The 23780-nt window shown below is 39.4% G+C and overlaps 1 protein-coding gene across 1 annotated transcript; it reads left to right on the top strand.

The window, feature by feature from the left end:
• The first annotated feature begins 5552 nt into the window (after positions 1-5552).
• gfpt2 (glutamine-fructose-6-phosphate transaminase 2) lies at positions 5553-22589 on the top strand. Its single transcript, XM_054597260.1, has 19 exons — positions 5553-5642; positions 6722-6829; positions 7707-7817; positions 7944-8069; positions 8244-8302; positions 9776-9910; positions 11398-11459; positions 13187-13266; positions 15596-15713; positions 16518-16681; positions 17507-17602; positions 17847-17944; positions 18084-18204; positions 18407-18564; positions 18657-18771; positions 19004-19131; positions 19899-20066; positions 20161-20322; positions 21283-22589. Exons 1-19 carry the CDS (start codon positions 5636-5638, stop codon positions 21325-21327), a joined length of 2061 nt encoding a protein of 686 aa, XP_054453235.1. The 5' UTR covers positions 5553-5635; the 3' UTR covers positions 21328-22589.
• Positions 22590-23780: the final 1191 nt, after the last annotated feature.

Raw genomic sequence — 23780 nt, 5'->3', positions numbered from 1 at the left:
AAAGAAGATTTGGTGTCAAATTTTGATATAAGTACAAACACAGACGGAGATAGGCCTTGTTCCGTCTTGGGATACATAAAACACACACAGCAATAAAGCAAAGGCAAGAGGAACAGTGGGTGGGGGAGTCTAGAAGTGAGAATAACTATGAAATAGAGAGCAAAGGGTGGAGTGCCCCAGCACTCATGACATAATACAGATGGCTCTCTCTCTCTCTCTCTGGGTCCGACATGACGTGGTTACAGAGGCCCCCCCTTCTCGGCTCCCCGCCTCCACCTCTGCTCGGATCCCACACAAATCAGTGAGCTCACTCCCAGATGTGCAATAGCAAGCACCACCCGGCCAGAGTGACTACGGACCAAAACAAACACCAGGGTCTCATCTGCAATTTGACATAACGCGTTCACTTACTCATCTATATATTTCGAAAAACTGGGCTGACCAAATTCCATCCATAACAACCTCAACACAATTAGTTACACTCAATGGGTTACACCCCTATGACACAACTTAGACATGCCAGTCTAGCCAGGCTACCGTGACTGGAAACAATGTGAGTGCCAGTTTTTTTTAAGAAAAAAGAGCAACATTTCTTTTAGATCACCCTGCTCCAGGGATCCAGGTTTACTGGTGTAAGTTATACTATGTTTTGGAAAACATAGTCTAACTGTGCTCTGTATAAAGGTCAACTTTGAGGAGGGCTATGTGTACTTTCATCTAATACATCTAGGAGTTGTAGGAGCACTTTATGTCAGGACGACTCCAGGAATATGTCGGGAAATCCTCTCAACAGCTCCATTCAATTACAGGAATTTTGTAATAAACCGATATTGGGCTTCTGATATCGGACCTACACAGAGTTTTTATCCTCAAGTGGTAATAAACTCTTTTAAAGGCTGTTTACTATATCAGCAGTTCATGAGCTGTTAGTAACTAAGCTTTGAGGAAAGTCAAGAAATTTTTCTACATTTCAATTAAAAAAGCTGCTGTGATAACATAACATTAAAATACCTTATTTCTGGAATTACATTTCATTTATTGTTTCCAAATTCTATATACACTACCGGTGTTTCTTATTCATGAAACTCACAACTTTGTTTGTGTAAGCGTCACCAACCACAACAATGACTAATGCAGTGTTTTTTTCAGAAGTAATCTAGTTATTTTCGCCTTGACAAGAACACCATGGTGACAAAACTTAACAAGGGATTTAAAGGGGGTCCCTTTCTGACGTCTGCAGCTGGGCGGGTCCTCTGTCGTATGCTACCCCATCTGACTCCAGAAGCACATCTGGGGCTGATTCACGGTGAGCTGGCCCGGAGGTGAACTAACCAAGCTGAAAGGAGACTGGTTTAGGGCAGCTGATGGCTGTCTTCGGGTATTGTATCCTGTGAAAGTAAGCATCAGCCATGCCCACCAGCTGGGGAAGGTTATAGTGTTATCGCTATTAACGTAGATGTTGATAACACACTAATAAAATCAGTGTGCCGGTGCTACGCAATAACAACTGCTATACCTCATAAATTGTGAAGACATGACCTATGGACTCTGTTACAGCATCTCTGCGTCCCGAAAGACACCCATGCAGAAAATGAGTGCAGCTACAGTGTGTAAGGAATGTATGTGGGTCTGAGCAGTAGAGTAAATACTAAAGTGAGACATGTGAAGTCTCAAAGTGTTGACAAATTGTACAGCTAATATGTTTTGCTAAGAATAATATCTGATTACCTGTAGCTCGCGTCTTGGTTTCTCTTTCCTACAGATCTGATACTATCAGACGTTTGTTAACATTTGTATCCTGCTGGCAAATTTTTTAAATGTCAACAAAAAAACACAGAAAACCAAACTGTACAACTGAAGTGAAACAGCCAACATACTATTTTTAAGCTCATCCATTTCAGACAACAGGGAAACAGTACATTGTTTACGTATATAAAGCAGTATGAGTCCGTCATTCTTTTTTCCATCTTTTGCTTTGTTTGCGTATTTCTGTCTACATATTGAACTACAATGTTACCAGTTTAACCCGGTCTCCAGCCTGTTGCCATTGGGCTGTGTGTCCCACTTCATCAGGCATTCTCCTGCCATCCCCCACTGTGAAGCAGAGTGTAATGTTGGGCCCTCCTGTACTGGCCCCCAGGCCCTAACATGAAACAGATGTGGCAGGGGAGATCCCCTACAACAAGGTCTAAACTGTCAGCTGGAGCTCGCTAGAGCCACATCCGGTTGGTGCACTCACTGGTGTCTAATGCTAAAAGAGAGCAGAAGAAAAAAGCTTTTAGTTCTACCACACACCACTTCCAGAGCACTGATCTGTGTTTGTGTGTTTGCGATTGAAAGTGAAACATGTACGTGTGAGATGATTCATTTCTTGGCTGTGCTGTCATAAGCGATGAATTTAATACCGGAGGCGCGTTGTGCACTTGGCCAAAGTACGTTATATTTCTTAATCCAAATCACGTAGTCCAGGCTGGAATTATTCCCCATGGAAACTAGTCAAACGTGTCTCCGTCCCCATTTATCTCCACGATGTAGCTATTGACCCATCATTCAAACATCATTCAAACAGATAAGATAAGCATCATAACTAATTATGTTTACATAATGTCTAATAGGGTTTAAGTTTCTACCCTCAAAAATGCAACCACCGTTGCCAACATCTTGGTTTTGTTTTCACCTTGTGAGTCTGTGTGTCTGTGGACCAATTCTTACACCACAGTAGTGTCACAACCCTGCAAAATACAGAAATGAAACTTAGAAGATGTGGATTTGAGATCAAAATGAGGGTCGAGTTCAAAGTTGGGTGTAGTACAAGCAAGGGCGCCAGAAGTACAGCAGTACAAAGTGGGGACCACTGTACGCTGCCTGGACAGATTTGGCGTCTAATATTCTTTCATTCACTGAATATGGAAAATAAATCTGATGCGGGTGTCAGAAGGGGTGTCAGAAGTAATGAGATGCCTTTTCTGCTCGTACATACAGCCTTCTGTGCCTTATTTTCCTTCCTAAACATATTAGTGTAAGGTGAAGATTATGTAGATTTTAAAAATAAAATAATAAATAATTGATTAACCATGCTCTTCCTCAATCATCTTAAATTGTCTGGGTGTCACTTCTTTCCGACAATTAGAGAAGATGAATCAACAATGTAGGAATGAAGTAAAATCATCAGAACTACACACAACAAACTACACAGCAGAAGTTAAAGTTGTAAGGCTAAAAGAGAAGACAATTTAAAATTGTCAAACTCCCTGACATTGCTAGATTATCTGTGTCAAAACCTTTCTGTTCTCCTTTCTTCATTCTACATAATGAACCTTTGATCTTTTGGGTGGATCCCATTTAATTGGATTGTCAAAGTACATGTAATTACAGCCCACTTATTAATCCCTTAAGCCAGGAGAGGAATGCAGTTCTTTGGCTTCTGTCACTGGTTCTCACTCACGCACATTCTCAATACACCTGATGCCTCGTCATAGTACAATGAAAGATAATCACGTAGATTGAACAAAGGGACTTAACATTGACTTTTAGGAAAACTTAAAAGTTTGCTTTACAGTATAAAAATACATGTAAATACATTGTACAGCATATGTACAAAAACACAGTAATATTAGAATTCATTGTTTTGTGAAGCATTGGGAATGCTGGCAATACAGCCCAAAACTGTTGCTTTTCTCCTTTATCGTGATCACATATAGTCTGATGTGATTTGAACAAAGAGAGGGGAGGCGTGTGACTTGGCAGGACACAAAAGATTCCTCAAGCAGAGACGTAGACAGAGAGAAACACACACACGACCATTTCATACTAATTTTTTTATAGGTCTTCCTGACTACAAGCTGTCTCACACACTCTCTCACTGACTCTATCACCCATCCACTCAACACCTGTTGGTACCCATCCAACTAAGATAAAGTCAGAGACAGAGATAAGCAGCGTCTCCGTCTCTGAAACCTCACTGACATCTCTCATATGTTTTTGAATAAGTCAACTATAGTTCAAATGTAGTTTAAATAGAATATAATACTTAAGTTTATCTTTTTATTTCAAGTCAATAACATTCTATCATTCATTTATTGCCTCAAATGCTGCCTGGCGTCAGATGGTAGCTCTGGGACGACCTTCGCACAGGGGAAACTAGTAGGAGTTACCTGAGTGATAAGTTTGATAAGTTACAGTAAGTGCGTGACTTTAGTGCCAGAAAGCTGTTTCGATTGGACTTGTGATTGGGTGACCTGGTAATACAACTTAAGTGCTGAAGCAAAACAGAGTGATGTAACAAAATAAATGATGAATAATTATGTAATTTAAATCGGACCTGGCATTTCACCAGACCGTCATTACTGTTGACCCTTTGAACCTGGTACCTGGGACTTCTATTAAATTGTGACTCCTGGAATAAATTTAAGAGGATGGACAATAGAATAATACTTTCATATCAACAAGAACATAAAATGCTTACGATCTTACTACACGGGTGGTTAAATTAATAAATGTTCCAGAGTCCAGGATACATTCAGAGATGATAAGGAAGCAAACTGTATCAGCCAAGCAGGATACGAGCATAAGAGGTCACAGAGGACTCAGTTTCGTACTTTAAAAGATACGTACGTATAATAAAAAGTTTACGTCATTCCTTATTGCTCTGAGTTCTGTTTGGTATCAGATCATCATCAGTAGAAGTAGAAATATGTGAAGTATTTGTTAATTGATCTTAAACACAGAGACCACACCATGGCCACTCCTGTACCGATACTGAGTCATCTGGCTTTGGCATCTGCAGGTTACTTGGAAATACAAATAAATTACTACATATCTTTATTTAAACTTAAGGGAATATATTTTCTAAGAAACAAGAAACCGGAATAACCAAAAAGTCTGCTGGCAAAAGTTTAAGGGAATTCTATGGTAATTGGCTGTACGATAACATCTTTATGCAAAGTAGGACACATTAACCCTCTTCCTCATTGTCATGATACTTGTCTCCTATAGTGTTCTTCTTCATTCACAACATTTTTTGGGTACCTCATTACTTCCAGTCCCTTGCTCCAGGGCCCTTGCTCTATTTTGGCCTTCATTTTGACTACACACCTGTAAAGTTTCATGAATGCATCTTGCAAGGTTTTTTGCTACTACATTGACACAAACTGTCCACAGAAAGTCACTCAAAACCTATTATTTGGTGGTTCCCACTACAGAAGGTGTCTCCATTATAACATGTTGCCATGATGACTCACAAGGTTAAAAATAATACCAGTATCGCTGTTGCAGCTGGTAGTGGTTAAATTAAAAAATATATATATTTCAGTTACACTATACACATGTCAAGCTGACAGATGTAAAACGTGAACAATCTCCTCAATGAAAGAGCACAAACTCTGTGTTTAATACTGCTGAAATGAACAATTGACAATAATAGAGTTTATAGGCGCCTATCAATCTGTGACAGGTGAAGTGGTGACAGTGGAGGCGTGGCCGCTGCCTCACAAGGAAACACCATTTAAATGAATAGTGGGAGTGTACAGTCTTTCTGAATTTAACAGGGCAGAGGCAGAAGCATCACTCCAACAGGAACACTAAAAGTCGTTGTCTCTCCGAAAAGGTGTCGAACAGCGAAGGCAAAACTTGAGTCATGTGTGGTAAGTTTGCTTTATTTATCGAGTCAATGTGTTGAGAAACTTGTTGGAAGGAATTTCAACATCTTTACGCACGAAAAATCTGCCTTGACGGGTTCCTGCAGTGACACCGAGCCAATGCGTGAGATGCGGGGAAACGAGGAATAAAACTCCCATCACATCATACAAAATTGCTCTCGTCAAGTTCTTCCAACCATGTGATAGTCACGATTAAAAGCACGAATTCTGGAGCTGGATCAATCGGATAGAAAAGCTCTGTTTTTACGATCTGTGTTGATTTTCTGACGCGCTTTACGCTCAGCTGCGACGTGTCAGTGTTTCCACTCGCGAATGTTGACAGGCAAGTCTTACCAGTTACTTTATCACGAATGAAAGGAAGCCTGCAGTCGGGTACTAACCCAATCCCAAACGCATCTGCAGTAGAAGCAGTAGTAGCCGCAAGTGTAACTCTCTCGAAACGGGGAAGTTTGCAGCCGAACCGTCAAGTCTTTTAACGCACTCGGGTTTCTGCAAGGAAGAGGCCAAGACTGTGGGAGTTCACAGCAGCCTGACTACCTGGCCGCTCCAACACTGAGGCAATGTGTGTCCGTCAATGGCCAGCTGTGTGCTTGTGGGGAGGAGAGCTTCACGGAACATTCCTACACACACACACACACACACACACACACACACACACACACACACACACACACACACACACACACATATATATATATATATATATATATACACAAAATGTTAATTGAAGAGGATGCAAGAGCTTGGACGACTCATGTTATTAAATGTAATGAGATGCCTTTTCTGTGCCTTCTTTTCCTTCCTAAACATATTAGTGTAAGGTGAAGATTATGTAGATTTTAAAAACAACATAATAAATAATTGATTAACCATGCTCTTCCTCAATCATCTTAAAATGGTGGATATTTATGTCATCTATTGACAACTTGTACCAATAGGCCTATCCTACATCGCAAATGTATCCTTACATACTTAGATATAAGAGACGCAACTGTGCTCTTAGCGTTTGTGTGAACTCTGTCTAGAGGGTTTAAGTTCTGTTTCTCTCTCTGCATTCCTAAAAGGGATCTTTGCCTACCTGAATTACCGAGTGCCTCGCACCAGAAAGGAGATATTTGAGACGCTGGTGAAGGGACTGCTGAGACTGGAGTACAGAGGGTACGATTCAGCAGGTAAGACACTCGGCTTCACAGCATTGCCACCCACACAAACACACACACACACACACACACACACACACACACACACACACACACACACCCACAAACACACACACCCACAAACACACACACCCACAAACAGACACACATACCATGCACAAAAGCTTACAGTACTCCTTGGCAGCACCTGTGTGTCGCCGCCTTAAAACTCTGTCACTCTCTGCCAGCATTCAAAGCATTAAGAAACAAAATCTGCTAGAAAATGCTGATGATTTGGAGTTGAATCACTTTGATATTACACATAGATATTAGAGTCAAGTTACCTGACAGTCACCAAAATAGTACCTTGTTGGACTGAAATAAATGAAATGAAGCAAAACTGGATTAACAACTACAACTACAACTGCTTGTCAGAGTGAGGCAGGTGTCTTATTTTCAATCATACCAACACAATCTGAATATAAGTATCTAAAGAAATAATAATGAAATTAGGTATTTATAGCTACCAAGCTCATTTGACTTCCAACTCAGAGCCTCTTGCAACTCGGACATTTAATATTGTTCAAACACACTCACACACGCCCACACACAAACTTTTGTTTGTTATCCTGTTTGAGTAAGATGAAGCCACACCACTAACATGTCCTTTTATGACGGTTGAACACCAGATCATACATGCACACACACACACACACAGACACACCCACACACAGACACACCCACAATAAATTATACTTCAACATATGGAATCCAGGGTCACTCCTCATAACCTATCCATCTGCATTTTTTCATGATGAAGGCCTCTCGTACTGATATAAAGAAGGCTTTGAATCTGTGTGCTTTCTTACTTCAAAAGTATCCATTTCATTCCCCTCCTGTCTGTTTGCAGGCATCGCTGTGGATGGTCCTAGGAAGACGGCCACCGATAACAACAACAACAACACCATCTGCTTAATCAAGACGAAGGGGAAGGTCAAGAATCTGGATGAGGAGCTTTGCAGTGGGTTCATGGAGGGTCATAGTTTGGGTTTCTAATGTTTGAATTTTGATGTTTTTAAATGTCCCTGCAAGTCTGTTAAAGTTCATGTCAGTAAAGTGATTGGTGTTTTTTTGTTTGCTTGTTCAGAAAAAGACTCACTGGACCTGGATGAGGAGCTGAACACACACTTTGGCATCGCACACACTCGCTGGGCCACACACGGAGAGCCCAGCCCTGTCAACAGCCACCCGCATCGCTCCGACAAGACAAACGGTAATATGTGCTGATGTTCTTTCACGCTCACATACACAATACAGTGTACAGTATACATTCATTTAACAACCATGTTTAATTCATGTTTATTTCATAGGCGTGTCAATAATGTACTGTAATCGTTTTTTACCTTTAGCCACTCTGTTCACTCTCACTGACTTTTTCTTTTCTCAGAGTTTGTCGTCGTCCACAATGGGATCATCACCAACTACAAAGAGCTGAAGGCGTACCTGGTAAGGAAACTTATCATCAAGAATTTTTTTTTGAACAAGCAACTGATAACAATGCTGTTCAGTAACATCTCAGACCCGCCCCATGTCTCCTTCACTGTTTCTTTGAGAAGCATAACATCCCTCTAATGAGCCATAAAGACTAATGTTGCACTGTTTGCCATGTTGTTCTGTTTACATGGAAGGCAAATGTAAATTTGTGGCTGTATAATTTGGTTTGTTTGTTTAGCTGGGTTTGTAAAAGTCACGCAGTTTGTTGCTTAGGCAACCACTGCAAGCAAAGTTTTTTCAAAGAAGTTAATTTCAGTAAATACATTTAAGCTGATTATATAAGACTTTTCTTTTGTTTATAAATAGCTCGAGCTGTCAGCACTAGAACTATGTATTGAGGCAACATTATTCAGTATTACTCATTAACTAAGGAGTGACTTGTTGCCACATGGTACTTGGGCAAAAGTCAAACCTGACTGGTAAATATATACTAGAAGCATTATTAAAACAAATAAAGAAAGGATGTGGCTTAGTAGAATTATTTATTGATGAATAATTATTAAAAGCTGAAATAACCTTTCCTGTTAAAATAGCACATCTTTTTGCTGACAATGCACATAAAAACATTAAGTGAAATTACTTAATCAGCCCATGCAACTTGAGTGTGTAACAAGTGTGACTCTAAATAGAAAAATTCACGGAATACGACTCCAGATTTTTTGTATCTCTCTCATTGTACTCACACAGAAATAGTAATAACAGCTACATACAAAACTAAACAGAAAAAGGCAAAGAAGAGGCAGGACGACTATGTATGCAAGTAGTGAAAAAGTGGGTGTAAATGTGAGCACACATCAATACAAATACCACTGCAGTTTGAATATAAATCTTTGCTAATTATCAGCCACGACAGCGACGCTGGAACTACAAGACAGCTGGTTTTGGGTTCTTTGCCAGGTGTTTATATTTGTCTGTCTGTGGACAGATTTTGTCAACGCAGTAGCATCACTATTGTGCGGGATTATATCACGACACTTTACAGGTGTGTAGTTGAGATAAAAAGGAAGGTAGAGTTCAAAGACGTTTGAGGTCCAAGCGAGGGAGCGAAGAAGCAGCCGGTTAGGAAGTGGGGATTGACGCCCCCACTTTACGCCCTAGCTGGTGTGGTCCCAATGCAAGATGGTTTCTAGTTTGACTATAATTTCAATCAGCGACATGCAGAATGTTATATCATATCATATCATATCATATCATATCATATCATATCATATCATATTAAAGGAATTCTGTCTGGGCCTGAAAGCTACAGTTTTGATATTTGTACTGTCACCAGCCTTATGTACTTTTTTTTTTTTTTAAATGACCAGAAATAATAATTGAGATGGTGTTCATGAAAGACCTGCTGCAGTCTGATCTTGCAGGATGACTGACAGTAAATGTTCAGGTTGTTTATGTTTGCATTCATATAAACTGTACCTTCCTCAGATCAACAAAGGATATGAGTTTGAGTCAGAGACGGACACAGAGGTAATCCCGAAGTTGACCAAATATGTTTACGACAACCGAGAGAATGACAGCATCACCTTCTCCACCGTGGTCGAGAGGGTTATTCAGCAGCTGGTGAGTAGCTCACACACAGAAACACATAACTTACAACACAGCTTATCCCCTTTACAGCAGCACTGCTAGCGTAAGCATGCTAATCTTTGATTTGTATAATATTACAAGATATTTGCTTGTAGTTCTTTCTTCTGCCAATGAGCATAAGAGTAATGTTACTGAGTTTATTTACTCAAGTATTGTACCCGAGTACAATTTTGCCATATACTTGAGTAATTCCATGTTATGCCACTTTATAATTCCACTCCACTAGATTGCAGAGGGAAATATTGTACTTTTTACTCCCAATCATTTACATAACGTATGCTTTTATAATGTTATGCAGTACTATACTTCTCATATGATCTCTAAAATATCTCAAATTGGCTCCACATTGACAAACTTCAACATTAAAATGCTCTTTCATGTATTCATTGGTGATAAAAACTGAACAATGTAATATTCTGTAATAATATAACACTGTTAAAGGAGCAACTTTACTTTGGATACTTTGAGTTCATTTTGCTTATAATGCTTCTGTACTGATACTTTAATAACATTTTTAATATAGGAGTTTTACCAGTAAAGGAGTATTTTTAGACCATGTTTTTCTACTATCATTTAACTAAAGGATCTGAGCACTTCTTCCATCACTGCCAGTGAGACACATCACAGTGTGTTGGGTTTTTTACTTCAGAGCTACATTAAGGGATTTACATTTTTATTGCCAGTTTCCTGATATGAAGGCTAACATCATGTAGCTTAGTGTCATTAAATATCTCATTGACCATTCACCGGCCCTCAGACACTCATTTGCTCATTCTAAAATGTGTGCTTGCATTTCCTTTCCATAAAAACATTTTACACCATCACAAAAACAGTCTCCACAGTAACCACCCTATAACAGCATCACAAGTGACGTCATCAGTCGCTGACACATATTTTTTGGGGTGAGATGGGTCAAAGCTCGTTGCTTCATTATGTGACTTTCATGCTTCAGAGCATCACACTTTGATTGGGGAGGGTTCTCTCTTCTGTGAAGAACAGAGGAGGCACAAGCAGCCATTTTGGAATTGAAGTAATGGGAACCAGATAACAGCGTCACAACCACAACACCCTCCCCTTGTCTCCCTCTCTCAACACCACACAAACACACTCCAAGCCGGTTCTGCCTCTAACCACCGCAGGCAGCAATGCAGTCAGTGCTTTCGAAACACAGCTGATGTTGTACAATAGAGGTCTTATTTCTCTTAACCCGCACTCCCCCCTAAACGCCAGTACTTACCGCACCCCCACCACATCTGCCAAACCCCACAGGGCCAGAAGAGACGTTTGTTTGTGTCCCGAAAATGTTTCTCCTAAAGTTGACATTCTTTCCAGGAACCTTGCCGTTATGTTTTTATTTTTACATATTTCTATAATGTTTCTCCTGAGTCTACTCTCACGTTGGTGCATTTCAGTCTTTCATCAACCTAATGTAAACTCAGTGTTTCCTCTGCTTCTCTCAGGAGGGGGCCTTCGCTCTGGTGTTTAAAAGCCGTCATTTCCCTTCAGAGGTTGTGTCCACCAGGTTAGTACCACACACACACACACACACACACACACACACACACACACACACACACACACACACACACACACACACACACACACACACACACACACACACACACTGCACTGACATTTCACTTCACGTTAGGTCCTGTGTCTGAGCAGTGAGGCAGACTCATTGGAAATGAGTCATCCATGTTGGTACATGAATGAAGCAATCGCAAGTATGATTTGAGGAGATTTTTAATCTTAAATAAAATAGTCATTGTGGCTTATCTTAGATAACATCCATTACATTTGACATGCTATTACTGTTATGGATCGTGCTCTGCGTATGATGATGGAAAATAGAGATGTTTTCAGTGTGATTGTGTGGAATTTCCGTCCGCCTGCATGTGTCAGTGCTATCTGCATCTTAAGACTCAGGCAGAGGTTGGATTAAGGTTCCCCCTCTCCCTCCTGGGCCTCTGGGCTGCTGCTTCTACGCCGGCTTCTCTGTGAATCATTAACCAAAAAGACTAGAGAGTTTCCTGTTTCTGCTGCAGGGGAAATGCCCCGTCTAGAACCTTGAAAGACTCACAGTTAAACACTTCACATCATTTAATTTTCATCCATACTTCTCCTGGTTCAGTTGAGCCGTCATGGATCAGGGGAGAGGAAGATTACAGAAGCACGGGATTGAGAGAGGGAAACAGGCGGAGGGCAAATGGGCAACAAAGTGAGGAGAGTGGGCTGTTACTTATGGTGAATGCCAACACCTGCTGCAGGAAACGTTAGCATCTCATCTGTATATTGTGTACTTGTAGTTCCTGAAGTGAAGATTCTGATGTCAGTATATTGCACAGCTTTGGCTTACTCAATGCATTTTTTGGCATTGTTGAATAGTCAGCATTGTTTCCCGGAACGGAGGGATGAGGGGATGTTTTTAATTATCAAGTGATGCTAGTCACTTCCATCCCTTTGCATGCCTCCTTACCCTCTGTCTCTCAGGGTAAATATTGTATTGGATAGCGACCACATGTTTATGTTTGCAGGCGTTCCCTTTTCAAGCCCCCACACCCCTTAAAACAACCAGTAGTCTTACGTCAGCGTAGCCGAGCCCAAGAGAAGGGCTAACAGAGAGAAAAAAGAGTTAAAGACAGAGAAAGACAAGAAATAAGGAGAGCCTTTGGAAGTTGTTGCTCAAGAGTTGGTGTCATTATTACTAACTCATAATAATTATTGGCCATGAAGTGGTTTTGTTTTGATATACTGTTTGCACTGTGGTCAAGTTAGTCTCCTCACACCCACCGCCCTCACCTTTCTAGATCTAGAATGTGTTTGCACCTTTTCTGCCTCAATTTCTGCCAATAAGAGAAGCCCACATGGAATCAGTAGCCAATGAGGAAGCAGTGACTCTGTCCAGGAACTGTGATGAAATCCTACAGGGATGTTGACGAACTGAGGATCAGTTTACTTCTCTTGTGTTCAAGAAGAGATGTGGGATAAAGTTGATGTCTGAGCCTCTGCACAGGGACAAACCCAATCTCAGGATTATGAGCAAAAGGACGAAAAACAATTGTGAAAATATTGAGTTTAAGATGGTACAGGGAAAAAAAAAATAATCACATGAGAGTTAATGTATATGACATTGTTGTGTGTCTACAAAGCTTAATCCTCTCTTCTCTCCCACCTCACCCACACTTTCTCTCCCTCATCCTTGCTCCATCTCTTCCTCTCGGGCCTGCTTCGTACTTGCCCCGGTAGGAGAGGAAGTCCACTGCTCATTGGTGTGCGATGCGAGCAAGAGTTGATGACTGACAACATCCCCATCCAGTACAACAGTGGTGAGCCCTGTTCCTGTCTCTGTCTGCCATTAAACTGCACCCTAAATCTCTGCACGCTCACACACAGACACTATGTAGGTACACACATTCACAACAGCAGATAGAGTTTCTTATTTCATCAGCATACATTCCATTTACCATCCATTACTACTTTTAAACACGTCTTAAAAGGATAAGAAAGACAAAGACCAAAAAAATTTACAAACCTTAGCCCATCCCTCAACACTTTCTGACTGCCCCAACTTCTTTGTGACTCTCAGCCCCAGTCATTCTTACTGAAGTTGTACAGTTGGACACTGTAGGTTAGGACGAACTCAAACCGGAGTAAATATTTGTTGGGGACTATTTCCAGTCAGCCGGACGGCGTATGTGTGATCGACTCAAAATAAATTACACTGCCTGTGTTTATCTTAATGAAGGAACATATCACCCAGTGCAACAGTGCGGCTCATTGAAGCGTTTTTAACAGTTTTGTGGAAACAATGGAGCTTTATGGCACAGAGGAATACATTAAATCAAGCTTTGCATACACAGTTATACTTGTTAGTAGGATAAATTAATTGTTGGTTTTGCTCTTTTCATTGAAATGGCAATGCTTTCTATGATGCCCATGTCTATAATGCATTATAAACATACTTTGTAGTACTGTATAATTACATTTACCAGCATAAATATTAATAATGCTGTAACAATAATCATAACACATCATAAAGAACTTTATAATGCCTTATAAAGGTTAAGTAACATAATACTTCATAGTTGCTGGTCACTCACTTACAGTTTTTTTATAGTGTATTTTAATTCCAATAGTTGTATATTGTTAGTTACTCAAAGTGGTCATTATTTGCTTTAAGTCAAGTAAAAAATAACTTTTTGTGTTCCTCTTGCATAGATTAAATTTTCCCCTTTACTTAAAGCACCCATTTGTAATTATAAAAAGATCCTTCAAAAAAAGGTCAGTGAGTTACCAGCAATTATGAATTATTATGATACTAGACCTTTTAAGTTATTATTATTTTTTATTATTTTTTTTATGATCATTGTTATAAATGATATTTTTGAGTACTTATAACTTTAATTATACTGGGATTTAAGCAGGTTATAAAACTTGATATGTATGTTTGAAAAGCAGCAGACATGTGGATCATTGAAAGTGTTACTGAAATTTCTGATTCAGAAACAAATAAGCAGAAAGTGAGCATTTATTGCACAGTAGCCATAAAACATGTATCTTATCAAGCATCTTCTCTCTTTACTTTCTCCCTAGATAACAGTGTAATATTTATAACTCTTGATTTTCTCAGATGTACTGTAACAAATCCAACATGGTGAGGCTCTTGGCTAACTGTAGAAGAAGAACAAGATGTTTTGTTGGGTTCTGTTGTACATTGTGCAATAATTCTGTTAATTTTTTTTCTTAGGAAGCCATTTCCCTCAAATTATGCCAGGGATTTCTTTTTGTATTTTCAGAGTGTAGTGGTCCTTTGGAAATTAATCTGGGGAGTGGATAAAGAAAGTGGTTCTCACTCCGAGAGTTTCCAGCAATAGAGACAGAGTTTCTCTTGTAATCTTTCAGACACGCTTGTTTCGAAAAGCATCTGCTGTTTTGATCTTTCATTGTTAGCAACAACCTGGCTGTCGCTGCTTCGTCCCTACTTGTACTGTGTCTTCACTGCCTTATCTGTACACTTATAATATATGGTTCTCCTCTAATGGTTCAAGTGGGACCAGTCCAAAGTTCAAGGCACAGTTAGATGGTTTTGGGCCAGAAGTGGGTCAAGCAGGGTGTGTCGTTATAATGGTTGAAAAATCCTTTCAAATCTCTATGGCCTTTTCTTTTCATGTTGTTTTATATAATGACTGATATTTCTTTCAACATACGTTTTTTAAAAATACTTCCGTTTAAACAATATATACATTTTGTTTACTGGAGAGTAGATGGCAAATGTTGTTTTTCTATTGGCATTATAGCAATAGAGAACACATCTGATACAAATACGATTCACTGATGCTTGCCATCGGGTCAGTCATATCAATGTCATGTCTTGTTTATTTGTTAAAAAGAAGCAATATGGACATTTATTCATCATCATAATTTGTTATAAATAGTTTATCTCATGGGAACTGATGTTATCTGTTGAAAGTTTTCTTCTCTTTATGTAAAATCTGAATTCCTCGACATGACAAACCCATTTCACAGCGGCAGTGACCTGACTCCATCTGGAAGTTTAGAGGAAGAATTCAATTGATGAGCACATCTTGATTGTTTTAGTCACTCAAAGTCACTGTGCGACCTCTGACCCCTGACCTCTGACCTCTTACCACATAGCTCACTTCATTGAGGGGGTCCAGGAGAAGAACAGCCATAATCGACCCGACAGCTCCAGCGCCATCAACTCTGTGGGGGATGGCAGGCCTGTGGAGTATTACTTTGCCTCTGATGCCAGGTGAGATGCTTATTATCTGTTTAGTTTGTCGTATATTTAGATTCTTATTTGACATGTTATTAATGTCACTGTCTTCTCCCCTGTCTCTCTCTACCATACATATCAAATATAAGGAAAAATAATCAAAAAAAGAAAGAAGTTCAGTGCCCTGTGATAACACCAGACTAGCGGTTCATTCATTCTTTCAATTTATCACGTTTCAATCTTATCTCTACCAGGCGGCAACCTCCAGTTCTAAAAAGTGAGGCCAATGCTGCAGTGCCGTTATCTAGCACTCTCTCTAATGGCCATCAGGGGGAGACTCCTCTGGTTGTAAAGAGTAATCTGATTGTATAAAAGATGTTGAGAAAATTACTCTACTTTTCACTTGAATTATTACCACAGTAAACATTGTAAACATTAGTTTATGGTCTCAATCACTAGTTCTAGTCTTGTTCATTACAGCCTGATGTTCATTTAGTAAATTATGGTTCCATTTAGAGTTAAATAGACAATAAAGCAGGGTGTGCTGTAGGGCGGGGTACCTTGTGATTGACTGGTCACCACCACAGCATTTTACCTTTTTTATCTTAAAACTTAAACCCTTTCATAGTGTGTTTTCAGTACATGAAAGTTATTTTTAACCTTTATGGTCACCTAAAAATGTCTTATTCAGCGTTACCACCGGTTACCATCCTATTGTGTCACTTGTGGTTGAACAGGAAAAATGCCAAACTCAAGGCTTCAAAACCCTAGTATACAAACCAATGGGTGATGTCACAGTGACTAAGTCCACTACTTATATACAATGATCTTTACCCACAGTGCCATCATTGAGCACACCAACAAGGTGCTGTACCTGGAGGATAATGATGTGGCAGTGGTGACCGGCGGGAAACTCTCCATCCACAGGGTGAACCGGGAGGCTGGTGAGGATCCAGTGAGGGCAATCCAGACCCTGCAGATGGAGCTGCAACAGATCATGAAAGGTCAGAGAATGGTTGAAAAGATCATTTTGTTAGCTGGTGGATATGAGGACAATAAATTGCTTTTATTTTAGATTATTTTAGACAACTAGTTTAGCTAAAAGGGAATTGTTTAAACATACAAGAGATCAGAGGTTTTGAAGAACACTAAGAACCCAGCTTCCTACAAATCTCACTGATGAACAAAACATTGTACTTTAAGGTCAGACTGCATTTCGGTGAACGAAAAACACTCTCACTGGTCTGTGTTTTCTTTCAATGAATGCAGGTAAATGTGGTACCAGGAAACAACAGTGGTAACATAGGGTTTAGTTAAAGAAACAATCCCTCCAACTTCAATTATACCAAAGAAACAAGGTCACAGATGAAGGTGTGCGCCTCGTCTTCGTTACCTAGTCTAAACAGAACAATGCCTGTCTCCTGCCTGCGTCTAGAAAATGAGACACAACATCTTATAACCTTTCTGATTAGACACATGGTTGGAATTCTTCACTTGCTGACAAAGTAAGGGAAAGGACAGGGTCAGTCAACCACTGCATAAAGACATACACTTCATATTTTATTCCTAGAAGTATTTTTCCACGACACAGACTGAATACACTGAAAACATTATTGCAGAGCAACACATCGAGCCTAGGGTGTAGACTTGCTCGCCATCTGCTGGCTGAAAGTGAAAACAAACTACGTCTGTCAGTTTTACAGCCTCTTTCAACTCAGACTCTGTATACTTCTGTTTGCTGTCTCTTGGGGACATTCTGCATGTCCTCATATGTCATGAGGAGTACTGACCATATGATCTGACGCACAAATATGCTTCTCTGTTTGCAGGTAACTTTGATGCCTTCATGCAGAAGGAGATCTTTGAGCAGCCAGAGTCCGTCGTCAACACCATGAGAGGACGGATCTGTTTTGACACAAGCACAGGTGACTGATGATCTTTCAAACCTGCCAATGCCTTCAATGTTTAAAGATATGTAGGGCACCTGAACAGGTACCGGATCCCTTGTACCAATATTAGCTTGGACTAATTCAGGATCCAGGATGTGCAGTTTGTTGTTGTGGGCTTCTTATTATTTGTCTAATTTGGACGTAGAAGAAATCAGAAACTAATACATTAATTTGCACTAATTTCAACTCGTACTAATGTAACTTCCATTTATTTCCTCAGTGATTCTTGGTGGGCTGAAGGACCACCTGAAAGAAATCAAGCGATGCAGACGGCTAATTGTGATTGGCTGTGGCACTAGCTTCCACGCTGCAGTGGCTGTGAGTAGAGCTATCGAAAACTAGGATAGGCATGATGACGATCATTCTGTGAGAAGGGCAGCAATTGTTAAAAAAATTAAAGTAAAAAATACAAAGTCATCATTTGTAAAATTGCTGCTTTTGTTTCCCTATTTTTTAGACCAGACAGGTCCTTGAGGAGCTGACGGAGCTGTCTGTCATGGTGGAGCTGGCAAGCGACTTCCTGGACCGAAACACGCCCGTTTTTAGAGACGACGTTTGCTTCTTCATCAGTCAGTCAGGTGAAAACAAAACACAAAAACCTCATATTATTGGCTTCTGAGGTCAATGTTTTAATTTAGCTGGATTATAACTTCTCAAAAACCTCATGGCCCTGTGTGAAGTCTATATCATCAACTTTTTGTGTTTTACCTCCAGCAGGGGCCTTATTGTGCTGTAATTCTGCATTGTAAGCATATTAAATAATTCCATCTGCTTCCTCAGGAGAGACAGCAGACACCTTAATGGCACTACGCTACTGCAAGGGTCAAGGAGCTCTGACAGTTGGTATAACCAACACTGTGGGCAGCTCCATCTGCAGAGAAACAGACTGCGGAGTCCACGTCAATGCTGGGCCTGAGATAGGAGTGGCTAGCACTAAGGTATGGTTTATAGAATCTGTTTCACACTCGGGCAACACTAATATGTAAAAGAGACATGTTTTATATGAGTGTTTCTTGTCTATGTTATCCAGGCCTACACCAGTCAGTTTGTGGCCCTCACCATGTTCGGCCTCATGATGAGCGAGGACAGGCTCTCCCTACAGCAGAGAAGACTGGAGATCATCGAAGGCTTCAGGGTGCTACCTGGTCAGTCAGACAAACATCAGTAAATCAGAAATGAAAAGGCTTCGTGGTCTCAACAAGAGCCACGGAATATATAAATTAAAACTGACAGATGCTAAACTATGTTCAACCAACACTGACAAATCAAGCTGTACAACAAAACGCCGTATGTTTCGTTGAAATAAATGTGCACTCATTTTTTCTCTGTTACCATAATACCTCCATCTCCACACCACTAAATGTTCTTCTCTCTTAGAGCTGATAAAGAAGGTGTTGGCTCTGGATATGAAGATCAAAGCCATTGCTGATGAACTTTATGAACAGAAGTCTCTCCTGGTCATGGGCCGAGGTTTCCACTACGCCACCTGCCTTGAGGGGGCGCTGGTGAGTAGAGAATGCCACAGTAATCTGTCAAAAAAACTGCAATTCCCTTCTCATAGAATAACATAAAAAATAAAGACAAAGTAGTTACATCGGATGACATAACAGAGTTTAAATGTCGATAGTTTTATCCAAAGTCGCTTTGGATAAAAGCGTCTGCTAAATGACTGTAATGTAATGTAATGTAATGTAATGTGTCTTCCTTATACAAACGTAGAATGGAGCATCGGTACATTTGTCTTCATAAGGTTGTATTACATACATTGCTTCCTTATCTATGTTCTCTACTGAAACCAAAAAACTCCAATCATGCCGACACATTAGCTACGGCATTCCTAGAACCTGCTCCATTTTTGCTGAATGAGTTTTTGGACCTTAATCTTATGACCTTATAAATAGATTGTTTTTTTTAAACATGCAAGATTTTAAAAACAGGATTAAGAATTATTTGAGCACTGGATGCTCTTGTGCTGACACTGAATGACAATTCTTTGGTTGATGCCATTTGCTAGCTTGTTTTAAGCCTGTCGTCTCTTTTATGTGATTTTACATGTTTGTTTTTAACTTGTTGCTGTTTTGTGTTTTAAGTCTGTTATTTGTGTTATTATTTGGTGCTTGTGTGAATCTTTTGTCATCTTGGCAAGGAAGTTCTTGTAAATGAGATTCAAAATCGCAATTGCTGAAGGTTAAATTAAAAAATAAATACTTACGATGTGTTATCATCCAGGATAATGTTCTGAGCTAGTTTTATACTTTTCAATCCAATGCAGAAAATCAAGGAGATCACTTACATGCACTCTGAGGGCATCCTGGCCGGGGAGCTGAAGCACGGCCCTCTGGCACTTATAGACAAAGACATGCCGGTCATCATGATCATCATGAGAGACGCCTGCTACAGCAAGTGCCAGAATGCTCTGCAACAAGTCATTGCCAGATCGGTAGGTCCTGGAAAAACCCTTTTCCACTGAAACATACACCTGGACACTTTAACACGTGACTGATGTTCTCTCCTCGTGACTCTCTCTCCAACAGGGGCGGCCAATCATCCTTTGTTGCCAGGACGACCCTGAGATCAATCAGATGGCCTACCACACCATCGAGCTGCCGCATACTGTGGACTGTCTGCAGGGAATCCTCAGTGTCATCCCCCTGCAGCTCCTGTCCTTCCACTTGGCCGTGCTGCGAGGATTTGACGTAAGTAATCGGCACCGTTTTCCTCTCAAGCTATCTGTACAAATTCTCCCTGAATATGAAAAACAGTCAAAGCCTTTTTGCTTTATCGTTTGTTTTGAGTGGTAAAATATTGATTTTTATCCACCAAACCTTTTGTCTGCTAATGTGTTCACTGATCTGAGCCCCAGAAATGAGGGAGGTCATACAAATATTAGGTCATTATCATGAGATATTAAAAAGGTCAGTTGCTATAGTCACATATCGATATTGTGCATCGAAAATTATAACCATATTCATTTTATCTATACCCAAAACTGATTAGGAAATTTAAATTTAAATGCACATTTATTCTAAAACATTGTGTGCTTGTATAATTGGCTTTTGCTATCGATTTGCGTATGGATTTGATATTGTTGCATATTAGATTTATTGACATGCTAAGTCCGAAGTTCAGATTCATGAAATGTGCTCAACATTTATGTTTTGAAATCATCACTGATTATGAATATCAAAGTATAATTTCAACATGTCAATGGAATGTAATTTGCATGCAGCACAACAGTCTTGGAGGCTATTATTAACATACTTTACAATAGTTGCGCAGAGCAGTTTACACAGCTCGACTGGCTAAAGCTGCATGTGTATGTATGTGTGCGTACGTGCGGGTGTGTGTGTGTGTCTAAAAGCACTGTTTCAATTTGGCATCACAGCTTCAGTACCAGTGCTTGATTCTGTTTTGTGTGAAATGTTTGTACGGCTTGGTTTTGCATACTGTTAATCTTGCGTTTTCACCTTTCATCCCTCTCACAAATTTGGATGATGTACTTGATAGTTTGTTATCTACCTTTTCTAGCTTGTTAATGTGTGTTTGTTGAAGCCTAAAAAGAGAAGCATATGTTTACTTGGTGACTTACAGCAAATGCACTTAATGTGAAACAGCTCCAGGTTATTTGCTCCAACAAACTGCTTTTCCTTTTGCAGGTTGACTTTCCCAGAAACTTGGCCAAATCTGTGACCGTGGAATAATAACTACGCACAGCACAACAGAGGAGGAGAAAGGAGGCTCATAGATTTACAGTCCGATTGTGCAATTTGTTCTCTCTCTCTCTCTGTGTGTGTGTGTGTGTGTGTGTGTGTGTGTGTGTGTGTGTGTGTGTGTGTGTGTGTGTGTGTGTGTGTGTGTGTGTGTGTGTGTGTGTGTGTGTGTGTGTGTGTGTGTGTGTGTGTGTGTGTGTGTGTGTGTGTGTGTGTTATATCGGGGTGAAGTCGGGCACTTTGTATTTGTGTGTGCAGTGAAGAGGGTGTGAGTAAGAGAAACTGACAAATAAAAGAGTGAGGTATGCTGTAAAATGACAAAAAAAATAAAAATTGAGAAATGTGAAGTCTAAATCTGACCAATAAATATACTGCTGAGGACGTGCCATTGAGGCTTTCTCGGAACATTCTATGAAAACAATATTCACACATCCAAAGAAATCAACCCGGTGTGCCTTTTTCTTATCTCGAGATGAGCCAAAAAAACACATACTACAGACTTAGCAGAAAGGCATTGAAATGGTGTATTGAAGTGTTTACAGTTGTGCAATATGTTGACCAAATGTGCATTATGCATGCACACAGTCATGAGTGAGGTTGATTTATTCTCTTTCTGTCTTTTTGGTTTTCTTATGTACCTCTCTTTGAATACTGGGAAATGTAGGAATGAAACTCTTTTATTCCAGCGAGTTCGCTAAATTATGAAAATCTCTTTCTTTTTTTTTCTTTTTTTTTTTACAGTGCTGCACATTTATGCCATCACTGTTCCTGGTGAGCCATTAGCCCATAACTCTAATATTTTTAGCAGTTACCGGAGGGAAATTTCTCGATCTGAATTACGCACTATTTCTTGATCCTTTTGTTATGTTTCTGCTCCATTTGACTGTTATTTCATTTTAATTTAAATATATTGTATTGCTATTCCGTTTAACAGAATTGCAGTTTCCAAAGACAGTTCATTGTAGAACATGACCCTTTTTTTCCTTACTTTCCTTTTACTTATTGTTGTCATGGTTTGTTTCCCTTACACATACAGTACATGATATTAATCATAAATAGCACTCATGCAGCAAAAAATAATGTACCATGTCTTTCAATAAAAAAAATTTGTATGGGTTTATAATAATAATATTCTGTATTTATCTGATTTTATTTTATAAGGGCTTAGAAGGGTTTGATTATCATCTTTACTGTGATTGTATTTTATACTTTGTGGTTTATAGACATAAGGCACTATCAATCAATAAATAGATAAACGCATCTGTGCTGTTGTTATTCCTCTTTTCTCCTTAGCTGCCAGTGTTTGTTGTGGTAAGTAAAATCAAATGTTGATGCTATATTACCATGACAGACGGATGATAGCTGCAGGTATACTTCTTATTCATTTATTCACAGGGAAATTGTTAAATTAGCTCCACTTCTACCAGCTATGAATTATGATTTAGCCTACGAGTTAATATGTTAATAATAATAACCCAACATTGAGTTGTAAGCTACAGTACCAGTCAAACGTTTGGACACACCTTCTCATTCAACTACTTTGAAGAATCTAAAATATAAAACATATTCTGGTTTGTTGAGCATTTGTTTGTTTACCACATAATTCCATATGTGTTCCTTCATAGTTTGGATGTCTTCAATATTAATCTACAATGTAGAAAAAAATAAAAATATAGAAAAACCATTGAATGAGAAGGTGTGTCCAAACTTTTGACTGGTACTGTATAAATACATGATTAACAATGATCCAATAGTATAACACTGACAATAGCCACTCTGCATTATGCTTATTTATTACTTTTGATAGGCTACTTTTACTAAGATTTGTAGCAAATACTTCTGATATTATTTTTAAATCTGGAATGCAGGACTTTTACTTGCCATTTTTAAACTGTGATATCACTTCTTTTGCTTAAGTAAAACATTTTTTTTTTTTACCACTGTCGTTGTTGTAAAGTAGAATATATATAAATATACAGTACCAGTCAAAATGTTGGACACACCTTCTCATTCAACTACTTTGAAGAATCTAAAATATAAAACATATTCTGGTTTGTTGAGCATTTGTTTGTTTACCACATAACTCCATATGTGTTCCTTCATAGTTTGGATGTCTTCAATATTAATCTACAATGTAGAAAAAAATTAAAGAAAAATAAAGAAAAACCATTGAATGAGAAGGTGTGTCCAAACTTTTCACTGGTACTGTATTCCTACTTTTGATATAAGTAGACTCAATCTGCATTTTAAAAACATTACATATTCTCACTCCAGAAAAGGATCTGATTACTTATCCTACTACGGATCATTATACCTAATATTTGAATCAAGAATAACATCCCAAAAAGTTTTTCCACAAAGTTTTCTCTGTGTGTGTGTGTGTGTGTGTGTGTGTGGGGGGGGGGGGGGTTAAAAAAAAAAAAAAAAAGTTTGCGCCCACGTCA

The sequence above is a fragment of the Anoplopoma fimbria genome, chromosome 4, assembly GCF_027596085.1.
Source record: "Anoplopoma fimbria isolate UVic2021 breed Golden Eagle Sablefish chromosome 4, Afim_UVic_2022, whole genome shotgun sequence".
NCBI lineage: Eukaryota > Metazoa > Chordata > Actinopteri > Perciformes > Anoplopomatidae > Anoplopoma > Anoplopoma fimbria.
This window is presented reverse-complemented; position numbering and strand designations above follow the sequence as displayed.